The sequence below is a fragment of the Microplitis mediator genome, chromosome 5 (genome assembly GCF_029852145.1).
Source record: "Microplitis mediator isolate UGA2020A chromosome 5, iyMicMedi2.1, whole genome shotgun sequence".
Lineage (NCBI taxonomy): Eukaryota > Metazoa > Arthropoda > Insecta > Hymenoptera > Braconidae > Microplitis > Microplitis mediator.
In genome coordinates, this window is record NC_079973.1 from 25,020,079 (window position 1) to 25,043,393 (window position 23,315).

At 30.8% G+C, this 23,315-nt stretch overlaps 5 protein-coding genes across 6 annotated transcripts; 3 read left to right on the top strand and 2 right to left on the bottom strand.

Annotated features, from left to right (window-relative positions):
- Nucleotides 1–103: 103 nt before the first annotated feature.
- Nucleotides 104–3,317, bottom strand: LOC130668386 (uncharacterized). Its single transcript, XM_057470655.1, has 2 exons — nt 657–3,317; nt 104–575 (listed from the first exon to the last, which is right to left on the bottom strand). Exons 1-2 carry the CDS (start codon nt 3,247–3,249, stop codon nt 460–462), a joined length of 2,709 nt encoding a protein of 902 aa, XP_057326638.1. The 5' UTR covers nt 3,250–3,317; the 3' UTR covers nt 104–459.
- Nucleotides 3,318–3,811: 494 nt separating this feature from the next.
- Nucleotides 3,812–6,537, bottom strand: LOC130668481 (uricase). Its single transcript, XM_057470799.1, has 4 exons — nt 6,234–6,537; nt 5,489–5,904; nt 5,069–5,379; nt 3,812–4,977 (listed from the first exon to the last, which is right to left on the bottom strand). The coding sequence occupies exons 1-4, from the start codon at nt 6,401–6,403 to the stop codon at nt 4,807–4,809; spliced, it is 1,068 nt and encodes a 355-aa protein (XP_057326782.1). The 5' UTR covers nt 6,404–6,537; the 3' UTR covers nt 3,812–4,806.
- A 2,001-nt stretch (nt 6,538–8,538) lies between these two features.
- On the top strand, nt 8,539–13,155 carry LOC130667980 (transcription initiation factor IIB). The gene is made up of 4 exons (XM_057469941.1): nt 8,539–8,646; nt 9,737–9,847; nt 10,792–10,978; nt 11,584–13,155. Exons 1-4 carry the CDS (start codon nt 8,633–8,635, stop codon nt 12,214–12,216), a joined length of 945 nt encoding a protein of 314 aa, XP_057325924.1. The 5' UTR covers nt 8,539–8,632; the 3' UTR covers nt 12,217–13,155.
- A 206-nt stretch (nt 13,156–13,361) lies between these two features.
- On the top strand, nt 13,362–16,003 carry LOC130667978 (uncharacterized). Its single transcript, XM_057469938.1, has 2 exons — nt 13,362–13,509; nt 13,589–16,003. The coding sequence occupies exon 2, from the start codon at nt 13,608–13,610 to the stop codon at nt 15,741–15,743; it is 2,136 nt and encodes a 711-aa protein (XP_057325921.1). The 5' UTR covers nt 13,362–13,509; nt 13,589–13,607; the 3' UTR covers nt 15,744–16,003.
- A 1,220-nt stretch (nt 16,004–17,223) lies between these two features.
- LOC130667979 (protein spaetzle 5) lies at nt 17,224–23,210 on the top strand. 2 transcript variants are annotated; one of them, XM_057469939.1, is made up of 6 exons: nt 17,224–17,751; nt 18,935–19,101; nt 20,061–20,288; nt 20,349–20,477; nt 21,102–21,344; nt 21,424–23,209. In XM_057469939.1, exons 1-6 carry the CDS (start codon nt 17,716–17,718, stop codon nt 21,593–21,595), a joined length of 975 nt encoding a protein of 324 aa, XP_057325922.1. In that variant the 5' UTR covers nt 17,224–17,715; the 3' UTR covers nt 21,596–23,209. The 2 variants fall into 2 exon arrangements, with proteins under 2 accessions (XP_057325922.1, XP_057325923.1); XM_057469940.1 differs by lacking the exon at nt 17,224–17,751 and adding an exon at nt 18,651–18,804 and having other exon boundaries at nt 21,424–23,210.
- Nucleotides 23,211–23,315: the final 105 nt, after the last annotated feature.

Sequence of the window (23,315 nt, forward strand, 5' to 3'; positions counted from 1 at the left end):
TACTCATAATAACAAATAATAATCTGTACCTCTGTAAATGTGCCAATAATTATTATTAATTCAATCTAAAATAATTATTTGATAATTGTCAAGATATAAAAAAAAAATCAAGTCTAATGATGTTTAATTAATCAATAAATTGTAGTGGCATTATTGGACTTTTTTTATTGATCAATTTTTTTTTCTTTTTAAAGATAACATATAATTTTAGTATAAAATATTATTTTAATTAGCGTATATTAATTTACTGGAAATAAAAAAAATAAATTAGAAAAAATAAAAATTCGATATTCGAAATTAGGGATGTGGGAATTTTTTAAAAATCGAACATTAATTACACAAGTAATTTGGGAGTACGAATTATTCGCACATCTCTAATTGAAACCTGGTTAATATCATTAATAATTGAGTATACAAAGTGTGTTAATTAATTAATTAATTAATTTTTTAATCGATTGATTATCCAACTGTACACAGAACTTGTGTGAACGCAATATTGAAACCCCTTCCTGTGCCATATGAATCCGTAACAAATCTTATGTCGATAATGTCATTGCGTGGGAAATTTAATAACGCTGAAAGAAATTATAATTACGATTAATTTATTAATTAGGTAACTTGGTCACATAATTGTGGATTAGGTTATTAGCTCTTACTTTTGCTACCAGCTACGGACCGCCCGCAGTATCGGGTGAATTGGTTGCCAAAGATCACAAAGTCCTTGGTGCAGCCGAGGCTGTTTTCCAAATCGAAGTCCAAAATGGATAATTGGAGCTTGCACTGGTTTGGCGCGCGGACAAATCGGTAACAGGCGTTCAGATTATTTTGGTAAGCTGATGGATAGAATGGAGATGATATTATGCCTTCTTTTACGCTGACTAATTTACAGCTGCCTGAAGGAATTCCGATTCCTGAATTTGGATAATTTGGTGAATTCGTTGGCGGTAATCCAGGATTTGGAATTACCGAAACTGGTGGTACATCAATATTTTCATTTATATTTGGATAGTTTGGTATTGGTGGTAAATATCCTGGATTTGATGATGGGTAGTTTGGATTTGATGATGGATAATTTGGATTTGATGATGGATAATTTGGATTTGATGACGGATAATTTGGATTTGATGATGGATAGTTTGGATTTGTAATCCCAGGTAAATTATTTGGTGGTAAATAACCATTATTTACATTACCAGGATACACTATTAAACCAGGCGCTTGTCCATTTCCATTATTCCAGAAACATCTAGCACCACGTAAATTAACTTCCTTACTAGCCAACGTCCAGCTTACAAAATTCAAAGTCTGACAGGCCGCGTTTGACACGAAACCATTAATAACATTACCTATTCCTCCATGATTTGGAATACGGTCATTGAAAACTATGTTTGGCTTTGGATACGAGTATCCTAGTTCACGTTTAACTCGACCTGCCGCACTGTTTTCTGCAGTAATGTTCAAAATCTCGGTTTTTGTCAAATTTTCAGCAGATTTTTTGCTCCGTGATAGATATGGATAATTGTAAGCTGGAGAAAGTTCTTGTGTCACTTCGATAACGAATCCGCTGAATTTCGTCCGCGGATAGCCGGAGTAACGGACGCGAATTAATTTTGGCGTGCAATTGATTACCTTGGTCACTAAAGATAATCCTGTTTTACAGCCGCAATATTTCCGTCCGTCAATTTCTACGTATCCATTAGAACAAAACGGATCATCGTTCCCGTAATTAAAGTACTTGAAGTTTAATCGAAGTCTGCATGCATTCGGAAGAGGATTTATTTTGTAAAAGCAATCGTAGTAATTCGCTGAGTCAGATAGTGACGGAAATCCTGGACTAACGATCAGAAATTTTTGAAAGTTGTATTGATTATCGCAGCATTGACGAAATTCTGGTGAGCTTTCAATATTTGGTGATGGGATAAAATTATTATTATTATTAAAATTAATATTGCCATCGAAATTAGGCCTCGGTGGAATCAAAAGTGGGTCGACTAAGCCGTTGTTATTTTCATTATTATTGTAATCATTGTCACTTGGAATAAATGGTGGATTATAAGCTGGCGGTGGTGGAATTGGTGATCCAGGAGCGCCGTAAGTAGTCGCAGGATATGAATTTATTCCTGGTAAAGCAACACTTGATGGATAATTGATATCAAACACTGGAGGATCATCAAATGTCTGTTCAGGTAATGGGATTCTAGTTGGAATATTTATCTTACCATCACAATCAATATTATACCTTTCGTTTTCTGACACTTCACCCGTTTGAATTTGAGCTGGCGAGTAACCGGGTAATGGAGCGTAGGGTTTCCCTGCCGGCACACCATATGAATTATACACTACTATTAATTTTTCATTATTCCTGCTCTTGTTATCAACAACATTCGTACTCTTAGACTTTATTAACTTTGTCTTTGTAGATGTCAAATTCTGTATGTTTGAATAATAAGCACTTTCGGATTTTGGAAGCAAAATTTCTGTCGAAGGTTTCAAACTTACATTGTTGTTATTACTTTTGTTATTTTCTGATAACTTGGCAAATGAATCAAGCGGCTCAGAATCAAAATTTGGAGGTTCGTAAAAATAAGCCGTTATTTTTGGCGAACTTTCAAAATAATTATTTTGGTCATTATTAATTTTTGAGCTGTCAGAAGACAACTGTTTATTAGGCTTAACGTCTTCGGAAGTAAAAACATTATTTGGCCGATAAACTGGATAAACTTTTTCGTAATCAATATTTGGATGTTTTGTTACTGATTCAGGTGATTGAGTTGTCAACTGATTTTGAAAATTAGAACACGGTAAAGTCGTTATCAATATCTTGAATCCTTTGTCGGAGCCACTGTCACTGTGAAAACGAATTGTCAGGGTATTATTTTTACTTGGATAACTTCTTACACCGGCGACACTTCCGCAAAATATACTGCGATCTTCGATTGTCAGATAATCCAGCTCGCAATTTTTTGACGACCGTAATGTGAAATTTAAAAACTGGATGTGAAATATTTGATCGCACTTAGCAAATGGACTTCCGTGTAACTTGTAAACACAATCTTGATTTTCTGAATAATTATGGGGGTAATTTGGACTCGTTATTGAATACTGATAGCCGGAAAATTCTCCGCCACAAGTGTCAAAATTTTCCAGCCTCGATAACTTAACTCCCGAGGTTGGATTAATAAAATATGTCGGTAATATTGACAGCAAAGTGAGGACTGAGTATACTGAGATCGTTCTTTTTGTTGTCATGGTGAAAAAAAAAGCCGCCGATCTGAACACGGGGACTGAAAAAACGGCACTGAGTCTGTAAGTGCAAGTAACGCGCTCTTATGACATCTCGTTATTTGTGGAAGTCAAATATTTCCAAGTTTCACTTTGACTTAGACGTGTGATGATGTTTGTAGAGTGATGAGTCGTCGTGTTAAAACGGGCGTGTCAAAGGATGTATGTAGAAATCGGGCATGGACAAAAAAACAAATTCCATATGAATTGGGACATAATGTATAATGAGTTTTAGGTAGGGATTTTTTAGTGTCAAGTTGTGATTCACTTTTTTATTTTTCCTCTCGTTTGTATTCTAAACAGGAATTCGAACATTAAGAAAAATTTTTTTTTCGGTTGATCTGAAATAATTTTTTGAGCTTGTGAAAATAATTTTTTGTTTTTTTGATTTGAAATACTGGTAATATATATTGAGAAAATTAATAAACATTTCGAGAGAGGACAATATGGTTACAAAAGAAGAATTGAGTATTTAATAAAATTTTTAATGCATATAAATAATTTTTATACATTTTATTAATAACTATGTACAATTAGAAAAATATTTCTAGTTTTTTAAGCATCGTCACGAATAACATATGAAATATCAAAATAAAAGTAAAGGAAAAACGTTTAAAATTAAGATTTCCTTTAAAAAAATTTTCAAGCGACCCAAAATTTCGTCAATTTTTGTCGCTTATTTTTCTAATCAAATTATTGGTCATAAAAAATTTAATTCTCTGTAAAAATATGATAATAATATTTTTTCAAATAAGACTAGTGTTAACTCGTGATGAAACTCCCGGGTATTGATTCAATCCGCAATTAAATAAATCCTCCATTTGATTTTCAATCTCTGCTAGTAAAATGACTCAGTAGTAAAATGTTTTCAAAAAAATTCTCAGTTAAAAAAAAATTACGATCGTGTGAGCGCAATATTTCAAAGGCTTACAAATAATCTAAAAATTAAAAAAAAAATATGTAGAGTCCCTAATCGATGTATCGAAGTCTAAATAAACACCAGACAAAAAGTGAAACAATCATTGTTCCTTTACTGTTTAATTACATAATTGCAGCCGATTCGCTACTAACCCGCAGACGCCTTGAATAAAATAAAATAAACCTACTGTCGGCATTTAATGAAAATAATTTTGATCTTACATAACTCCATATTTCGGATGCCTGCTCAAGTATCAATAGAGGAAAATGATAATTTAATTAATAACAGTCTCATCACTTCATTATTATTAACAATTGATTTTTTTCTGTACAAAATATACTAAAAAAAAAAAAATACTGCACGCACTAATAAAAAAATGTATATATATTAATATTTTGTCAATACCATAAAAAAGAGTACAAACATCCGTTATTACCTAAGGCGTATTTTAAATATATATTAAATACTTGAAAACTTATATATAATATTTGTAAAAACAGGTATTTCCATGATATGACTCCGGAAACGTGGGTTTTTATTTTTACATGTCTTGGGTTTATTTTCTTCGTATTATAATTCGATCTATAGTTTTTTTACTCAATCCACTATAACCTCGAGGTAACGTCTTTTCTATTCAGTTGTGCGTAAATAATTCCCGCAGGCTTGTCAACTGGCAGATAGACTTCTTTGTTCTCTCCTTCAACCAGTTTGGGAAACTTGCTCATGTCAAGATCTAAGTAATGTTTGTTCGGCATACGCATTTCAATGCTTTTAATCTGTTGTTATTCAAACAAATAGATAAATAAGTTACTTTTACTTATATATAATTCATTGTGATAAATAGTAAGCACTTATGTTTTTATTTACCTGGTCAATTTTATCTAACACACATCTCTCAGCTAAATAAAGAGTATTTTGAACGCTGGGTGAAGAAATTCCAGTTGAAGGGGGGCCGGCAAAATTTTCTAGAATGCAATTTTTGACGGTGGTCCAGACTCGGTCGAAATCAACGTCTTTGGCAGTCGAGAAATCCCAAGAAGCTGATACTACTGTGCTAAATATTCTGTCATTTGCATCGGGCAGTGTTCGATAGTCGTCTTGTATAAAGTCGATAAACGAACTCTGCGTTGTTTTTAGAACACGGAGATCTTTTAGGCCGCCACGAATTTTCGGAGATTCTAAAAATAGAGTAAACAAAGAAACAATAAAATAAAATATAATAAAAGTGAAATCTCGGTCATCCACTATCTAAACTATTTAAAAATTTAAAATAAACAAAAGTTTTACCATTTCGGAGTTGTGTAACCTGACAGTGTCTTATGACTTGAGGATTGAAAATGAAAGCGTGGTTGTGGGGGACTCCATTAACGCTATGACGCATCCACGGATATTCCTCTATGTTAACGTGCACTTCCTCTACATGTTTGTAAGTGTACAGAAAATGAGCGCACAGCAATATTCCGAATTCTTCGGGGGATTTTATTCCGTATTTTTTAGCGAGTATGTAGACCGTGTTTTTCTGACTGTCGGTGGCTATTATGTCCCGATTGTCGCCCTCCAAATAGTCTTTTTGTGATCCCAGTCGCAGATGAGTATCGACTTCATATTCATGAATTTCGTGTCGATATTTGTCTTCGCGTTTTACGTAAAGCAGCTTTACATTATTTTTACCGTAACCGTATGCTCCTATTTCATAGTTATCCCTAAAAATAAATAACATTTTTATGAAACTAAAAAACGTATAATTAATATGATACTGAAGTTAGCAGACAATTAAAAATTTTCGGATTGGTTGGAAAAAAACGAAAACTAAAAATATGCACATGTAGAAAATTTACAAAACTACAGGTGCAATTTTTTCAAAATTTTTTTTTTTTATAATTTACCGCCTGAAATAAAATCCAAAAATTATTAGACGTCTGCTAACTTCAGTATCATCAATTAATTCATTCCTACAAATTATTCGCATCGATTTAAATATTAATTTTTAATTCAAAAATAATTTCACTAATTAATAAAATTTTTTACTTACGTATCGTCATGTTTAGAAACAAGATTTAATTGTAAATTATTCCAAGCATGTGAATTTTTTTTATTATTAATTAAACCATAGTTTTTTTTTAACTCGCGATTATTCAAATAAATATTTTTTCTCCCCATTATTGATAACGAATCGTCAGCTAATGCACCTAATTTACTCATTTTGAACGAATATATATATATATATATATATATATATTATATATCAATTAATAAAGCACTGAAGTAAAGAGCTAATTAAAAATTTTATGTAATACAGAGAAAAATATCACAGAGCAAATTACGAGCTCCAGTTCGGTTATTAATTTCTAATAGTCCTTTAAATGTATCACTTGTTTGAAATATATATACACAAACGTGTGATTATCCCTTCCTCATATAAATTAATGACCCCAAATAATGACGATATCGATAGATGAGACATATTGACCCCAGAACTTAGCGAACATAATCTATTATTTTTATATATATGTTTTTTTTATCCTGTAATATTAATCTATTATTTTTACGGCGATATTCTCATAACTTGAGATTTTTAATCAGGAAAAATAAACAGTGATTGGAAATAGACGGAATTATCAGCTGTTCGAATTACTTTGTAATAAATTTAAAATAATGATTAAAAATATATTATTTATAAAACTTTTGTAAACAATGTATGAACAAAGTTCGCATGCGCCGGCACGCGAATAAGATAAATTAACTGATAAGTAAATAGTAATTGTGTTTTATTGAGACAAAAAAATTATTTTGTGGGAATTAACTGGTTATTACTTGTTTAGATTTATACTATTGTTTGATTATTTAAATCAATTATTTTTAAATTCTTATCTCTGTCTGTATAATTATAAATATTTATATTTATACTTATGTTCATAAATTAAAGTTCGGAAATTAAAATCGTTTTTAGTTTATGCAAAAATTATTTTTGTAAGTCTAGAGATTAAAATTATAAATTTGTATAGATATTGCGTTATATTTAAAAAAAAAAAAAAAATTACTGTAGTATCCGATTGCGGAAAATTGTTTACGTAGATAATGATTTAATTTCTCTGAAATTTCACCACGATTTCAATGTCGTAAAAATTTGTTAACACTGACGTAGTGATTAAATACACATGTTTTTTATCTTGTAAGTAAACAATTCAAGATAACTGTATTTATTGGAAATATATACTTATATCAATAACTAATCGCGATAGCGAAAAAAAAATCATCTAAGGCGAATTTGACGTTTATGAGATTATAAAATAAGAGATAAAATTTGATATCTATTTTATCAATCGGAATGAAATAATACTTGTAATTTATTTTACTGGAAGTCATTTTATCACGAAATTTTTAAAGTTTACGTTTTGTCAATGATCCCTGATTAAAAAAAATGATTAAAAATGATTTCACACGTTAAATGTCCATAAGAGACAGGATTAGAAATGATTTGAAGGATTAAAAAGTATTTACAATGATTAAAAAACAAATCATTTTAAATAATTTTTAATCATTTTTTTTAATCAGGGATATTTCCTAGTAAAATGATTTCCAATATTGATCAATTCTCGAGCAAATCTTGAGCAAGTCAAGAAGAATACAGCGAAATATAATATGTGTATATACTGTGATTTCAAGATCTTGACTAAGATGGCTACTGGAGTTTCCTATTTATATATTTTTTAATAAAATATTTTAATAAACTTGTACATTGTAAAAATTTGCGAGTGAATTCGGAGTGATTGCGGGTTTTGTTTCAATCAAAGTTCACTCTGTCACGCGGAGTTCTGGAGTTAAAAAAAATTACTCCGCATACAGAGTAAACAGGAAGCTCGTCTTTTCAGCAGAGTGATTTTTGGAGTGATCATATATATTAAAATAAACTCCACTTCAAATTGAATTTTACTCCGAATTTACTCCGCAAATTTTCTACAGCATAAGTAGAAAAAATTTTTTTAAAATTGACATGCATTCTAAACTTTTTCCCGTAATTTTATTCGTTAATTAAAAAAAAAAAAAAAATTTCGCAATATCTGCGACTTTCCAAGCGATACGAAAAAAAAATCGATGACTTTTTGTTACATTTAAGTCAATTATTAGAAATCATGTCACCGATTGTTAACTTAAATTTAGCAATTTTTTATTTTTGCCTCTTGATTTTCTTTGTCATAAAATTTCAACATTTGAATTTAAATCAAAGCCCGCGTTTTTTCAAACGACAGAAAATACACTGGTATCTACATTACTGATAACCAGCATTCGAGACCTTGATTACCGACTCTCCTGAACGTATCTATATGTCATATGAAATATATATGACAGTATACTACAGTATATACTAACCTGTCCATCCATATTATCACCATTTTCTTAGAAAAACTAACAGTGAACAGTTCGTAAAATATGGCTAGCTCAAGGTAAATAAATAAAAGACTATTCTTATTATTATTATTATCAAAACTGATATTCACATGAATTAGATATAAATTTAACATCTCCAATAATTAATTACTGCTTTAATTGACGTAAATTACTGTAACAAACCAATGAATTCAAGGTTAAAGTATTTCATCACTAACCCATTTAATTATTGGACCTTTGTTGTAATTAAACAATATTTTACTCTCCGAAAACAGGATTAATTACTTTAGCCTTCAATAAATTAACGGCACTTATTATTATACTTTCATAATTTAAATATATAATAAAAACACCTTTAATTTTATTACTTACATGCTAATATTTAAATATTTGTATTTTAAAAAATAGGTTATGTTTTGTTTGTAATTTTTAAATGACATTTCTAATTACTTGTCTCTATTGTTAAATTTTATGTCTATAATAATAATAATTGGCAATTAATTTTCATTACTTACATTTTTTTTTTTTTATCAAATTGTTAGTTTTTATTTCTTTTATTTTTTTAATTAATTATTTTATTGGTAATAAAAATTTTATTGCCAGTAAGATTTTTTTAAATTTGATAAAAAAAAATTCAGGCATAAAAAAAGAGCCAAAATTTTGAGTGTGATTATAAATAAATAGAGTAAATAATTTTTAAAAAAATATTTCGAAAACATGCACTTATTAATTTGGAAAATTTTCAAATGCGTATTTTTTTTTAAATTTAATTTTATTAATTATTATGATACTGAAGTTAGCCGACGTCTAATAAATTTTGAATTTAAAAAAAAAAAATAAAATATTAAAAAAATTCCACCTGCAGCTTTTTTAATTTTCTACATGTGCATATTTTTATTTTATTTTTTTGCAATTGATTTGTTAAAAAACAAAAATTCAAAAATTGTCAATTGTCTGCTAACTTCAGGATCATTAATTATTTACTCCATTTATTTATAATTTCGAATTTATCTGATGTCTGCTACATTCACACTCATACAAAATTGAAAATTAATCGATAAAATTAATTAAAGGTCCATTTATTATATTGTCAATTATTATATTATTGTTATTATGAGTGAAATAAAAATATATGATGTATTTCAGGAATGAAACTAATAAAGTTTGCTGTTACGAGCATCCGGATGATCCTCTGATCGAAGATTATCGCGCTGGTGATATGATATGTTCTAAATGCGGCCTAGTAGTTGGCGACAGGTAAAAATAAGTTTAAATATTTTCACTGCTTAATACTAGGAAATTACTCTAGATTAAGACCAACCGGATATAATTAACATTCATTTGGTCTTAGATATATTTTCGTCCTACTGACTATTAATATCTGCCTTCCTCGTTTCCTGTTCCGTTTTCCAGAATTCAATGGGCTTTAGAATTCACGCTGAGCAAAGTCCATTTTTATTCACATGATCTCTCGATAAAGTTTTGATAAAATCATTTATCCCACACGTCAATCTATATAATTTTTACAGCTCTATATTAATATTGATTTTTTTATTTTGATTTCGAAATTCGAGGATGTCTACTACACGTAGAATTAATTATTAATTAATTTTCTTGTTTTATCAAAAAGTCTAAACTCTTTCAAATCAACCGACTATACACTGATAAATTTTTTAAATCTTCTAGATAAACTTTTTTTCCAGGAATTTCATAATCACATTAAATTACTTTTTTTTTTAATTTATTCTTTCACTCATATCTTATCCGTACAAAAAAAATATATATGAGGTAAGAGACATAGTACACGATCACTCATGTATTTTTTGTATTTCTATAGGGTAGAGGTACCATTTGTGGCCACTGCTCCATTTTTGGACATTTAATACTTCATTTTAATTAATAAAAAAGAGTAATATAAAATTTCCATTTTAATAGTGGGACAAAAGTATTTGAAAAATTAATTATCTTGTTGTGTCTTTTACGAATTAATTTATTTAAATTTTTCACGTGTCCAAAACTGACTCTAAAGTGACCAAAAACGGTACCTCTATCCTATCTACTCAATTTTCCGAAATATAAATATTGAAATTCATGAAATGATCGAGTACTAGGTCCCTGATCGGGTATACAATAGCATTTTGTGTTCCTATGATTTGAAGTCTGATATTTCCTAATTAACAAAGAAAAATTTATTTTTCAAGAGTTATTGATGTCGGTTCTGAATGGAGAACATTCAGCAATGAAAAATCAGGAGTAGATCCATCTCGTGTTGGTGGTCCTGAAAATCCACTGTTGAGTGGCTCCGATTTATCAACGATGATTGGTCCAGGAACTGGCGCCGCATCATTTGACTCATTCGGAGCTCCACGTTACCAAAATAGACGCACAGTACGTAGTAACGATCACTTATGTCTTATGACTAAAAACATAAGAGACATTTTTTTTATAAAAATAAATTTCCTACAACTTTTGTTTGAAAAGTTTTTTTATACAATCAGTATTTTCACCGTAATTTCAAAATTAAGATTTTCGTAATTAATAAAAATTCGAATAGTTCATTATGAATCTCAATTTTGAAATTACGGTGAAAATATTGATCGTATAAAAAAAACATAAGAGACATTTTTTTTATAAAAATAAATTTCCTACAACTTTTGTTTGAAAAGTTTTTTTATACAATCAGTATTTTCACCGTAATTTCAAAATTAAGATTTTCGTAATTAATAAAAATTTGAATAGTTCATTATGAATCTCAATTTTGAAATTACGGTGAAAATACTGATCGTATAAAAAAATCATAAGAGACATTTTTTTTATAAAAATAAATTTCCTACGACTTTTATTTCAAAAGTTTTTCTATAAGACCAATATTTTCGCCGTAATATTAAACATTTGAATCATTCATTTCGAAATCTAGGCAAAAATCTTGTCCCTTCTTATGACCAATCAGTAACCAATAGCCGATTTACAATAATAAATTAAATTTTTTCCAGATGAGCAGCTCTGACCGTGCGTTAATAAACGCCTTCCGCGAAATAAACGGAATGGCGGACCGCATAAACCTGCAGAAAGTAATAGTAGATCGCGCAGAGGCGCTTTTCAAGCAAGTGCACGACGGTAAAAATTTAAAAGGACGTTCGAACGACGCGATTGCCTCGGCCTGCCTGTACATCGCGTGTCGTCAGGCCGGAGTCCCCCGGACATTCAAAGAAATTTGCGCGGTCAGTAAAATAAGTAAGAAAGAAATCGGCAGATGTTTCAAACTCATTCTCAAAGCGCTCGAGACCAGCGTCGAGTTGATAACCACCGGGGACTTCATGTCGCGTTTCTGTGCTAATCTCCAGTTGCCCAACTCGGTACAGAAAGCCGCGACGTACATCGCGAAGAAAGCCGTCGAGATCGATATTGTACCCGGCAGATCGCCGATTTCCGTCGCCGCGGCGGCTATTTACATGGCCTCTCAAGCTTCGGAAGACAAAAAGTCACAAAAGGAAATCGGTGACATCGCCGGAGTCGCCGATGTCACTATCAGACAATCCTACAAATTGATGTACCCCTACGCGGCTAAATTGTTTCCAGAAGATTTCAAATTTGTTACGCCCATCGACCAGCTGCCGCAGATGTAAAATTATTAATATATATATTTGTTATTAAACTATATTCTTTTTTTTTATGATTAACATTCATATATATAAGTAAGTTATTCATTTAATTTACTTTTCCAAAGGTATTCCTTCATCTATGACTTAAAAGTCAATACTTTTATTATTTTTGTTTTTTAAATAAAAACAGACTCGACTTACGAGACCATTAAATGAAAAATTTTATAACGAATGCAATTCATTTTTAATTTCATCAGTTCATCGACTGAAATGTGCCCGCGGCAACATAATTTGGGAATCCTGTTGCGCGATTTCTACAAATGAACTAATAATTTGTTTGCTGAAATTTAAGTTGAAGGAATACCTCAATTATTTATTGTAATTACGTATTGGTAATTATAACTATAAATATAGACGATTTAATTTATTGTTCAAGAAATCCAAACATTCCCGATCGTCAAATGGCATTAAAAAATAATAAACAATTAAAAATTTGTCGGGAACGATTTATTAGACTGATGATAAATTGACAGTAAAAAATAATTTTTAAAAAAATTACCATTCTAAGCTGGTAAATTTATCAATAATAAAATATTAAAGGCTATTTGTTATTTGTATTAAAGAAAATACGAATTTTCGTGTGAGAAAGTTGAAAACTTTCGATGAAGAATTTAAAGAGTTTATTAGCTAATTTGATAATATTTTTCTTACCCTCCATTGTATTTTAAAATAGTTATTAGACTAGATAGTTTTAATCTAAGGCACCTTAAATATCTCGTTTGCATCAACAACAAGATGAATAACTTTTTATAAATGGCAATGGGATTTAATTTAAGTTCTTCCTTAAATATTTACTTCATTTAATTATTACGTATCTTAAAACTATTTTTTCCGAGTATTCAATAGTATTTTAATTAAAAGTTAAAATTCAAACTGAAATTACCACAATTTTTTTAGTCTTAAGTATTTTTGATGATGTAACGTAATAAATAATTTTTAAATATCAATTGATCATTGTTTCATTCATTTTTCCTTTGTTCCTCCATAACCCCAAATTTTTGTTTGTTTCACTGCGACCTTACCGACAGCTGTTGAGTTTCCGTGAGTGCGCATACAAAGTATTTGAAAATGTAAACAAACGATTATATATCTACAGTATTAATATTCATTACTTTGTTGTCATTTAATTTTATTAGTCCACATTCTTTTAGTTAATGGCGTCGATTGTTCTGCAAGTTGTCAGTAGAAAACAATTAATATATATATTTATTATATAAATTTATTTATAATAATGTGAAGTGGTTTACAAATTATCGTGTAAGTTATTTTATTATTTATACTTATAAATTTTTTTTATCACTTGTCACTAGAATTTTTTTTAATTAAAATTTTCCAGTGAATTAAAAAAAAAAAAAATGCCACCGTGCGAAACAACGTGGATTAAAAAAAATTTAGTGCAGACACTGAGAAATTCACTCGAGTACGCACACCCGAAAATTCCACAAGAAAATGACAACGGTCTGAAATTATCTAGACAAGATGGCTGCCGATCAAAATGGCTGATCAACCTGACCAACCAGAAAATTCCCAAAGAAGTTCTGGACTTAGCATGCCTGGGTAAGAACTTCGGGATTCCCTGCCGTAACAACCGGTTTCCATTGGAGCGTTTGATGACCATTTTGGAACTCGAAATTATCAACTTATCCGACGAGGAGAAAATCGACGTGCGTTCCGCTTACACAGAAGTAATAAAGAATTATTGTCGTACCGGCAACGCTACCTGTGAGCTGTCGTGGAAAATTCGCGTGACGTCGAAATTCATCAAAGAAAACCCAGAGATTATTTTTCTCAAAGCAGACAAGGGGAACGTAACCGTCGTAGTAGACCGGGAGTTTTATATTTCCAAAATGATGATTCTGCTGAATGATACTTATACATACCGTCCGATACAATGCGACCCAACGAGTTATCTTCAGTCACGCGTTAATAAACTAGTGAAAATTTGGTTCAAAGACGGATTGATTTCATCTCACGACAAATATCATCTGCAATCAAGAGACGGTGTAATAGCCCGCGCATATGGACTTCCGAAAATCCACAAACCGAACGTCCCATTTCGTATCATTGTCTCCTTCCTAAACACCCCCACTTACAAACTAGCACAATATTTACAGAAAATACTTGCAAAAACTCTGAAACATCCGTCACCTGGCGCAAGTACCAAAGCTTTAAAAAAAAATAAATTTACAACGCAAAATAGTCTAGAATTGAAAAGAAATATCATCAATTCAAAATTACCAGCTGACTATATAATGATTTCAATGGACGTAGTCTCATTATTCACAAACGTGCCTCTCCAATTAGTAAAAGAAGGCATAAAAAAACGTTGGTCCATAATAAAACGCTACACAGACATCGACTGCAACTCATTCATCGAAGCAGTCGAGTTATGTTTCACCTCATCGTCATTTTTGTTCAACAACAATTACTACCAACAAATATTTGGCGCCGCAATGGGCTCGCCTTTGTCCCCGATAGCCGCGGATATGGTCATGGAGGATTTGGAAGATGAGTGTTTAAGTGAATTGGCGCCTCATGTCTATCTATACACGAGGTTTGTCGACGACATATTGGTATTTTTACCAAAAGATAAAGTTGAGTTGATACTCAAGGTCTTTAACGGTTACCACAATCGGCTGCAGTTTACGGTCGAGCGCGAGTCTGATTCGCGGATAAATTTTTTAGAACTGACTTTGATACGCAACGAAACCGGCGGCATTGAATTCGACTGGTACAAGAAACCGACATCTTCCGGAAGGTACTTGAATTATCTGTCTCATCACCATTTGATGCAAAAAATCGGCGTGATACGAAATTTGGTCGACAAGGCGATACTGTTATCTGATAACAAATATCACAACAAAAACTTAGCTTACGTAAGACAATCACTATTGAACAATAATTACCCAATGAAATTAATTAAGACTATTGTCAGTAAACGCGTCGTGTCACTCATGCACCGAAAGGGTAGAATTACTGAAGAAAATAATTATACTTGTAGAAATTCAAGTAGCGTAATAAGGAACAACTATTTTGACAAAAAAATAGACAACTTTGACAAAAAATACATTTGCTTACCTTACGTTAAACATTTGTCCGAGTCTCTGGAAATCGCATTACGTAAATTTGATATTAGGCTAACATTCAAAAATAATAATAATTTGTCGTGGCTGTTTTGTGGGCACAAAGATCGGCTGACAATTTACAACAAATCGTGCGTTGTCTACTCGATTCCTTGTTGCGAGTGCAATTTTGTGTTTGTTAGCCACACTAAATATCTACTGAATACTGTTTTACGGAAGCATTGGTTCCAATTGAACTATCCGTACGCGATCAGTGTCGAAACCCCGCTAACCCGCCACGCTTTTGGGTGCAAACATTATTTTGATTTCGGTAAGACGAAAATTTTGGCCACCGAGCCAGTCGCGAAGGTCAGAGACTATTTGGCGAAAGTATATCGTGCGAAATTAAATTACAAGTATAATAATTAAAATTTTTTTTATGAAGAATTTTCTGTTGAGTACAAATAGTGCTCTATTGTTATATATATTTTTTATAGATATTTATAAAAATATGTTGTTGAAATATTTTTGTAATGTTGTGTTTGATATAATTTTTTTATTTATATTTAAATATTTTTTAGTTACAAAATATGTATATATATTGTGCATATATATGAATATATTTATGTTGATACAGTTCAAAATTATTTTCTGATTGTAAAGAAAATTTGTCTACTTATTTTTTGAATAAATATTTCAAATCAATTTAATTATGAGTAAAATTAATCAACAAGTTTTGAAGTAGAGACCGATTCAAAATTTTGGAAATCCAAAAAAAAATTTGTTCCGATCTATTAATAATTTCTTTTCTATTGATAAAATTTTTCAAAGCTTCCATAGGTTTTAATTATAGTTAAAATTTTCCTGCGACGATTTTTTCGACTGTTTGAAAAAGGTATGGGCAAGATGGGCCATTAAAATTTTTTATGAAATGAAATTTAAAACGAACAATAGATTCAAATTTTTTTTAACTACGAGGAGGCAAAGTGGACATGAGGCAAAATGGGTCATCTGGATTTTTTTTATTTCTGATGAAAAAAACTAATTGTCATTTTTACAATTCGTATATTTTTTTTAAAAATCATTCGTTAAAAGATTCAAAAAAAAGTTTTATAAATTAAATTATCAAAAAAAAATTTCCACTCCTGGGTTTTATTAAAACTACCAACCGTTTGAATCTTCAACAGCAAGAACTAAAGATCACCGATAAAAATTAATCAGATTTATAAATACATTTGTCTTGCATTGTATTCAAATAAATTCGAATGTAAAAGTAACAAGTGACAAACTAACAGTCCAGTAACTTTACATCATAAAAAGATTTATCTTAATTATTCTTTCAACAAAAAGTTATTTCCATTTAAATCCCATCTCCCAAGTTTGATCTCAGCTATAACTATAAATCCTCCATTACATAAAGCTATTTTTTCAGTAAATATTAAATCAAAGCCGTATCCAATGTCAAGAATTCAAACAAAATCTTAAATAAATCATTTGCCATTCATTTGCTCCCAACTATACCAGTAAAGTATTATATCTAAACAAGATCTAGCAGTTGCATGCACAGCTGTCACATAAAAATCTGTAACTTGATAATCAAATATTTCTATACAGTCATCATCACGTTACTTATTACTTATGTCATGTTTGAAAAAATCGCTATTTTTTATCATTTACTATTTATTTTTTTTTTTTTTAGTTTTTCAAAGTCTAAAGATTTTTTTCACTCATTGAATCATTAAGTCGGTTCGTCTAAAAAAAAATAATTAAATAAATAAATAAAACAAGGTCACGCATCACTAGTATGAGCCTCAGGCGATTTTAAAAATACGAGGGCATTTATGACTCGTTAAATATTCAAGTAACTAAAGACAAAAAAAAAAACATACATTAGCTAGATTGATCAGTGAAAGTATATTGTATTATATTTATTAGCCCCTCCTAATTTTTATTTTATATATATACATGCTCGTACACCTCTCATGTAACTAAACATTTAGTATATGTCTATCCGCGATCGTAGAATCGAAAAACCTCCAGTCTTATCCTCTTCCTCTTGAGCGCGAGTCGATTTTATTCTCACTCTCTGAGCTCAAAACCACGTGTCTGCTAAAATTACGCGAAAAAAAATTTTTTTCAAAAATTGATACTTCCATAGCCTAGTAATGAGTTTTAATAAAAAACCGGTAGAAAATTTTTGTCATCAAAATAATTTTTAAAAAATATTTTGCGTGTAAAATAAAATAAAAATAAGTGAGTAATTAGTAGTATGTTAATTTATTGATCCTTGATGTCTTTTAACTTCCTGTTAAGTGACAAGTTGCTGAATAATGTGCAATAAATTATGATTATTATTTATTTGATAGTTTGTTGTTAAAAATAATAATTTATTTTGAAAACTATGATGGGACTTTTAGAGTCGGTGTTGATATTTATGGTAAGGATTTTATTGTTTTATGATTTTTAGTAATGATGAAGATTGTACGAAGTTATTGTAAGAGTGATATAAAGCCAGCGGAGCGCGACGTTACGTATTTATAATTTATGATTTATGATTAATGATTAGATAATTAATATTTTTTTGAAAGTAGAGAAAAGTGTATTTACGGTTTCATTTTTTTTTTATTAAATACTGCTGTATGTTGTAGCTGCTGTTTTTGTTGTCATTATAAGTAGAGGTGATTGTTTGACAGGACGTTTTAATCGTTTCCAACGCGATAGACTCCGGGTATTTTAAAAGGCCTGCGGTCTGTAGACAGTTTTGTTATTTTGTTTAGAGAGAGTAGATATTTTTTATGGCATGCGTTTTAATGGCAATCGGTTTTTAAAATTAACTTCAAATCATCTTTACATCATTGAGTTTAATAATCTGATAATTATGGTTGTAAAAAATAATAGGTGTAATTTATCGATATTTTTTAAAAAATTTTATTTCAATTAAAAATTGAAATTTTTTTTATTTGAAATCATGTACCTGAAGATCGCAACGTTTTTCGGAATGAAAATAAAAGAACGAAATGAAAAGTAAAAAAACTACTGGATCTAGATTTCTAAGATGGTTCACATAAGTACTAGTATGTCAGCTGAAAATTTCAGCCACCCCTAATCACGGCAATTACCCTTAAATCACTTTTCAGCAGTCAAATTACATAAATTTTTTTCGTTTTCGTTGCGCGAAAAAACGTTCCGATCTTCAGATACATTTGAAATCAAAAATTTATTTGCTCTAAATTTGAACTCAAATAATCGTCAGTTTTTTCACAAAAAAATTTCTGAATAAATTAAAATTTTAAACAGAAAAAAAAATTTTTAATTGAAATATTTTGAGGTCTAATTTTGAGGGTAAAATTGTAAGTTTAATTAGAGAGTGAGTGTACTGGGTAATAATAAGTATAATTAAATGAAATAAAAATGCGTTTATTGATGAGCAAGATAAATATAATCCATTGAAATAACAGTAATTTATTCGACAAATGAAAATAATTGAAATGTAAGTCTTTAATTTGTGGTGATCGCAAAGCCAGAGCAAAGCCGTATAACGATCTTGGACCGTCACTCGAAATTTATGCTCAGCTGAGCGCAATCACGCAACTTTTCTTCATCGCTGTCCCGTATTACAGATGCTGGTGGCGAATGTCGCGAGGGGTAACTGGCGGCAACCCTGTGGCTCTTACGGTTGCCCCTATCAGCCTCGTTACGAGCCCTTCGTGCCTGCACCGCCCGGGCACACGCCTCGCTGCGCCAAGCCTGGACAAACCTTCTGCGAAACTCTCGATCATTATCCTCAGTAAGAATTTACTTTTAATAATTATAAATTACTCGCTCTCGGTTCATTTATTCCGCAATTAAACAATTAGACAATTTAAGTAGGTCAGTCTTTCCACCTGACCAGCACAAAGAAATTTTTAATTACCTCTCTTACCACTAACTAATTAATTTTTATTTTTTTTCATAATTTGCTTTTTGAACTTGACTCACTTTTTTCGGGCATTCAATAAGTTTGCAAAGTTTTTGTACGCAGATTTAAGTATATGCTCATTGTGTTTAATATAATAAGAGGTGAGCGCAATAAAAAGAAAGGTAAAATATTTTATTATGGTTTTGTGTTGCGAATAAATAAAAATACTTGAATTGGAGGTCATGTAATTTTAAATTTTTATGTTCATTATTTTTTTTTTTTCATTTTTTATGTTGGTTTATAAATAAAATAGGATATAGAAGTAGACAAGTTGTGAAAAAAATACGATGGTAATATATATACATATATATAGCATAACATGTGTGCTTATAAATAACAGCGCGAATTAGAAAACAGGCGTGGATTATGAATTAAACATGTGAAATATGACCTTCTGACGTTACTCTGTCTTATATGTGTCCAGAGAAAGTTATAAAAGACAAGCTCAATAACATGTATTTATATATTTTTATATATATGTGTAGCTTAATTCAAATTTTAGTGGTAATAATATTTGACAATTCACTTTTTAGCTCACATTTATTTATATATATATTTTTATTCCACATGTTTATGCTCCGTGTGACTGAATTATGAAATGGGTTTTTTTATATTTACTTATCTAATGTTTATGCAAAAGATTTATAACTTGCTAATGGATACTTTCTCGAACTTTTACCAATCTTTTGTTACAAAAAATTTATTTGCATATTAATGGCCTGTGCATGGCAATAAATAAATTTTTGTTGATATTTGTTTGTTAATAAATAAATTTTTTTTTTGCTTAGGCAGCTTATTAAATTTTTGGTCGAGAAGTGTATGTACAATTTTGCGACGATACTGAAAGATGAGTCGCAGTACGATTTTAATACCAATAAATTGAAGCCTGGTTATGGGGGATACGAATACCCGAAACCGGAAAGTCAAAATTTTTATCAGCCAGTAACGCTATTGCCGCAGTATCCGTTTTCGACGCAGGTGTCCAATTATCAGATGAAAAACTCTTCAGAGAAGGGGTAAGAAATTTTTCGTCTTTTAGTTCATTTTTCGGGTTTGATTTTAAAAATTTTTCTCAGATATGCATATCCGGCGCCATCTGCGTCACAGAACCAGTTCACGGCGGATGTCTTGGAAAAAGAGGAAACGGAAAATTCTAGGCAATCAAATCCTTATGAATTTAATCAAAATCCATGGCTATCATCTAGGTAATTTATTTTTCAAATGTTTGTCGATTTCGGGAATTATTAGATTGGAAAATCAAAACAAAAGTCAAGTAACCAAAAATAGTGAGAAAATTTTTTTGCATGACATCGCAAGTCAAATTTTGATTTGATCAACAGAAAAAAAATTTTTTTGAAGTCTGTATTTATGATTATCAAAATTTTTAATCGATTTCAAGTTTCGACCATTCAAAAATTTTTCAACTTCTTAAAAAATACAAAAAAAAAATTTTGGCAATTAAATAGACATCGCTAATTATTTTGATCCATAAAAATAGTTACCGGTTTTTTAAAATGTTTTTTTTTTCTGTACGATTCATTTCATCTGCGAATTAGTGGAATTTTGAAACTTCTCTGAACATGAAATATTTTCTGCCCAAAATACGCGAATACCCTCAGCTATATGATGACTGACGAGATAGAATAGGGAAGCTGAGAACAGTAATAATACAAATGTATGGTTTCAAATAATTGAAATATTATTTTTTTTTTTAATAAAATAACTCTTAGTTTAAATGAAAATTGTTAAATTTAAAATTAAATACCAGAGTTGTTTGAATTCATGTATGAAAGTTAACAATTTGCTTACTAAATAAATTTAAATTGCAGGCATGTTCGTCAAAGTGGTGAAAACCCAGGACGCTCGCGTCGCGAAAATCCCTTCTTAGAATTGGAAAAAAAAAACTACAAGAAACGACAAACGGATCCCCGTACAATAACACTCTGTCCCACCGATTCGCATTACGTTACGCCACGGGCTGGATTAAACAATCAAGGAAACTGGATGTACATCGTCAATATTCCGCAAACACGTGACAATTATTCACAATTAGTGAAAAGTGAAATTTGCTCGTAAGTTTTAAACAAATAAAGATTCCACTCCCTCAGCTTTCTTGCCAAGAAAATCAAATATTTATCCAAAAAATTTCAGATCCACAACGTGTGATGGAATTTGCAGTTTACCAGATGGATACTCGAGTAAATGTGAACAGCAATATGTACAGAAACGTTTAGTGGCATTAGAGGGCTCCGGTGACCGTCTTTACACGGACGTTTTTTGGATTCCTCATGGATGCTCATGTCAAATTACTCCTAATTTTTAATTTTACTCTGTTTATACTCAACCAAAATTAATTTTCAAATAATTATTTTCACGAAAACCCGGAATTGAATTAAACTCCGCGGACTCCGGAGTCCAAAATTTAGTAGAAATAATTCCGGCTCCAAAACAATTACGTGCGTAATAGAAAATTTCAAATTTAATTTGAATTTACCCCCGTTTCAAACAATTTGCAATTGACTCCGTGTGCGTCAGATGTCTAATGATGGTCTAGTTTGTCAAAGAAGTTGCCTCCGCACATTTCTGACTAAAAAAAATAATTATTTAAAACTCATATTGCGTAACGACATTTCGTCCATCCAAAAGTTTAAAAAAAAATGCATTTCCGGTAGAACGTGTTCCCGTAAAGTGTAGACAGTGCAATGACTCGCGGATATCTGGGCCCAAGAGAAAGGTGTCGAGCGGAAGATGAATAATGCATGACTGATGACACTAAACCGGTTGCTTTCTTGCAATAAGTCTGCTATTACTTAAATTATTTTACCGTTCGCCCTATTGTTAATATTTATCACCGTAATACTCATAATCATAATCATAATTGTAACATTAGAGCACCGGGCTGACTCGGCAACTTTACACCAACAAAAACAGTCATAATTTGTAATGAGTCACCCCCTCAACTCAAGTCAATCCCTAAACTGATGTGTCATCAATCATTTTATTTTTCTATATTATTCATTATTAGTTTTTTCATTTTCTTTTAACTTTTCCTTCATAAACTCGCTGGGTATAAAAAATATAGCGATAGATTATTAGCTCACTTGATAATGCGAGCAGCTGCTGACTCAAGAGGAATTTAGATTTAATTTTCCACCGCGACGAGAGATGGCGCCAGTGGTGTCTTTGGCTATTTTTGTACAACCGCTTACATAAAATATTTTTTTCTTAACTATCGCGTAAAAACAAAAAACCAATTGTAGTAAAAACACTCGAAAAAAAATTTTTTACGGCAAAATTTATTTATAAATAAACTTTTTTTATGCTAATTAATAAATCAATGAATGATATGTGAAAATTTTTTATGCATTGAAATTAAAAATAGAATACATTGAAAAAAAAATCGGGTTAAATCTTCTCGTACGGAAAAACTCGGTGAACGATAAAATTCACTTAGAAGATAAAAAAGAGGATACGAGTGACACATAACTCGAACAATATATGTTATATATGTATGTGTTGGTGGTGAAAAACCCCCGGCTTTTTATTTATTACGCATCGGTCACCTCTGCGATTCCGTGGCCGTGCTTTACTTTGGCGACCCTCTCGTCAGTTTTCCACTAGATGGACGCTCTGTGCTTGAGTCCGGGTCTCAGTGATGCCACTTCACTCGCACAATCTTTTTCATCCCCACGCAGCCGAGGACTTGGAGAACTATAACACAGCGCAGTACAGGGGATGCCGCAGATACTACAGTGCTTAAGAATGAGGTGAACAAACCAATGAGCATCATCATCAAAGGCTTGGAAAATAGGACGATTAATACTTGACGTTAAAAAAATATATATAATAAGTATTCATTTCTCCGGCAGTGGTTTTTATGAACGATTTTTTTATCGATGCATTCTCAACAATCACATACTTCAATTAATAATTTTAATTTAAATTAATTATTTATATATTTCTTATATAAATCTATTGTCGACTATCCAATTCCCGGCTCCCTTGAAAATTATTTTTAAGGGCGCGCTCGTAATATTCGAATT

Bases quoted from the DNA above. Each gene is read 5' to 3' on its own strand.
- LOC130668386 (XM_057470655.1), bottom strand. From the start codon at position 3,249: ATGACAACAAAAAGAACGATCTCAGTATACTCAGTCCTCACTTTGCTG. The intron at 576-656 runs GTAAGAGCTAAT...AATTTCTTTCAG, and splicing joins GTCCGTAGCTGGTAGCAAAA to CGTTATTAAATTTCCCACGC.
- LOC130668481 (XM_057470799.1), bottom strand. From the start codon at position 6,403: ATGAGTAAATTAGGTGCATTAGCTGACGATTCGTTATCAATAATGGGG. The intron at 5,905-6,233 runs GTAAGTAAAAAA...ATTTATTTTTAG, and splicing joins GTTTCTAAACATGACGATAC to GGATAACTATGAAATAGGAG. The intron at 5,380-5,488 runs GTAAAACTTTTG...CTCTATTTTTAG, and splicing joins GGTTACACAACTCCGAAATG to AATCTCCGAAAATTCGTGGC.
- LOC130667980 (XM_057469941.1), top strand. The intron at 9,848-10,791 runs GTAAAAATAAGT...TTATTTTTCAAG, and splicing joins GGCCTAGTAGTTGGCGACAG to AGTTATTGATGTCGGTTCTG. The intron at 10,979-11,583 runs GTACGTAGTAAC...AATTTTTTCCAG, and splicing joins GTTACCAAAATAGACGCACA to ATGAGCAGCTCTGACCGTGC.
- LOC130667978 (XM_057469938.1), top strand. From the start codon at position 13,608: ATGCCACCGTGCGAAACAACGTGGATTAAAAAAAATTTAGTGCAGACA.
- LOC130667979 (XM_057469939.1), top strand. From the start codon at position 17,716: ATGATGGGACTTTTAGAGTCGGTGTTGATATTTATG. The intron at 19,102-20,060 runs GTAAGAATTTAC...TTTTTTGCTTAG, and splicing joins ACTCTCGATCATTATCCTCA to GCAGCTTATTAAATTTTTGG. The intron at 21,345-21,423 runs GTAAGTTTTAAA...AAAAAATTTCAG, and splicing joins GTGAAAAGTGAAATTTGCTC to ATCCACAACGTGTGATGGAA.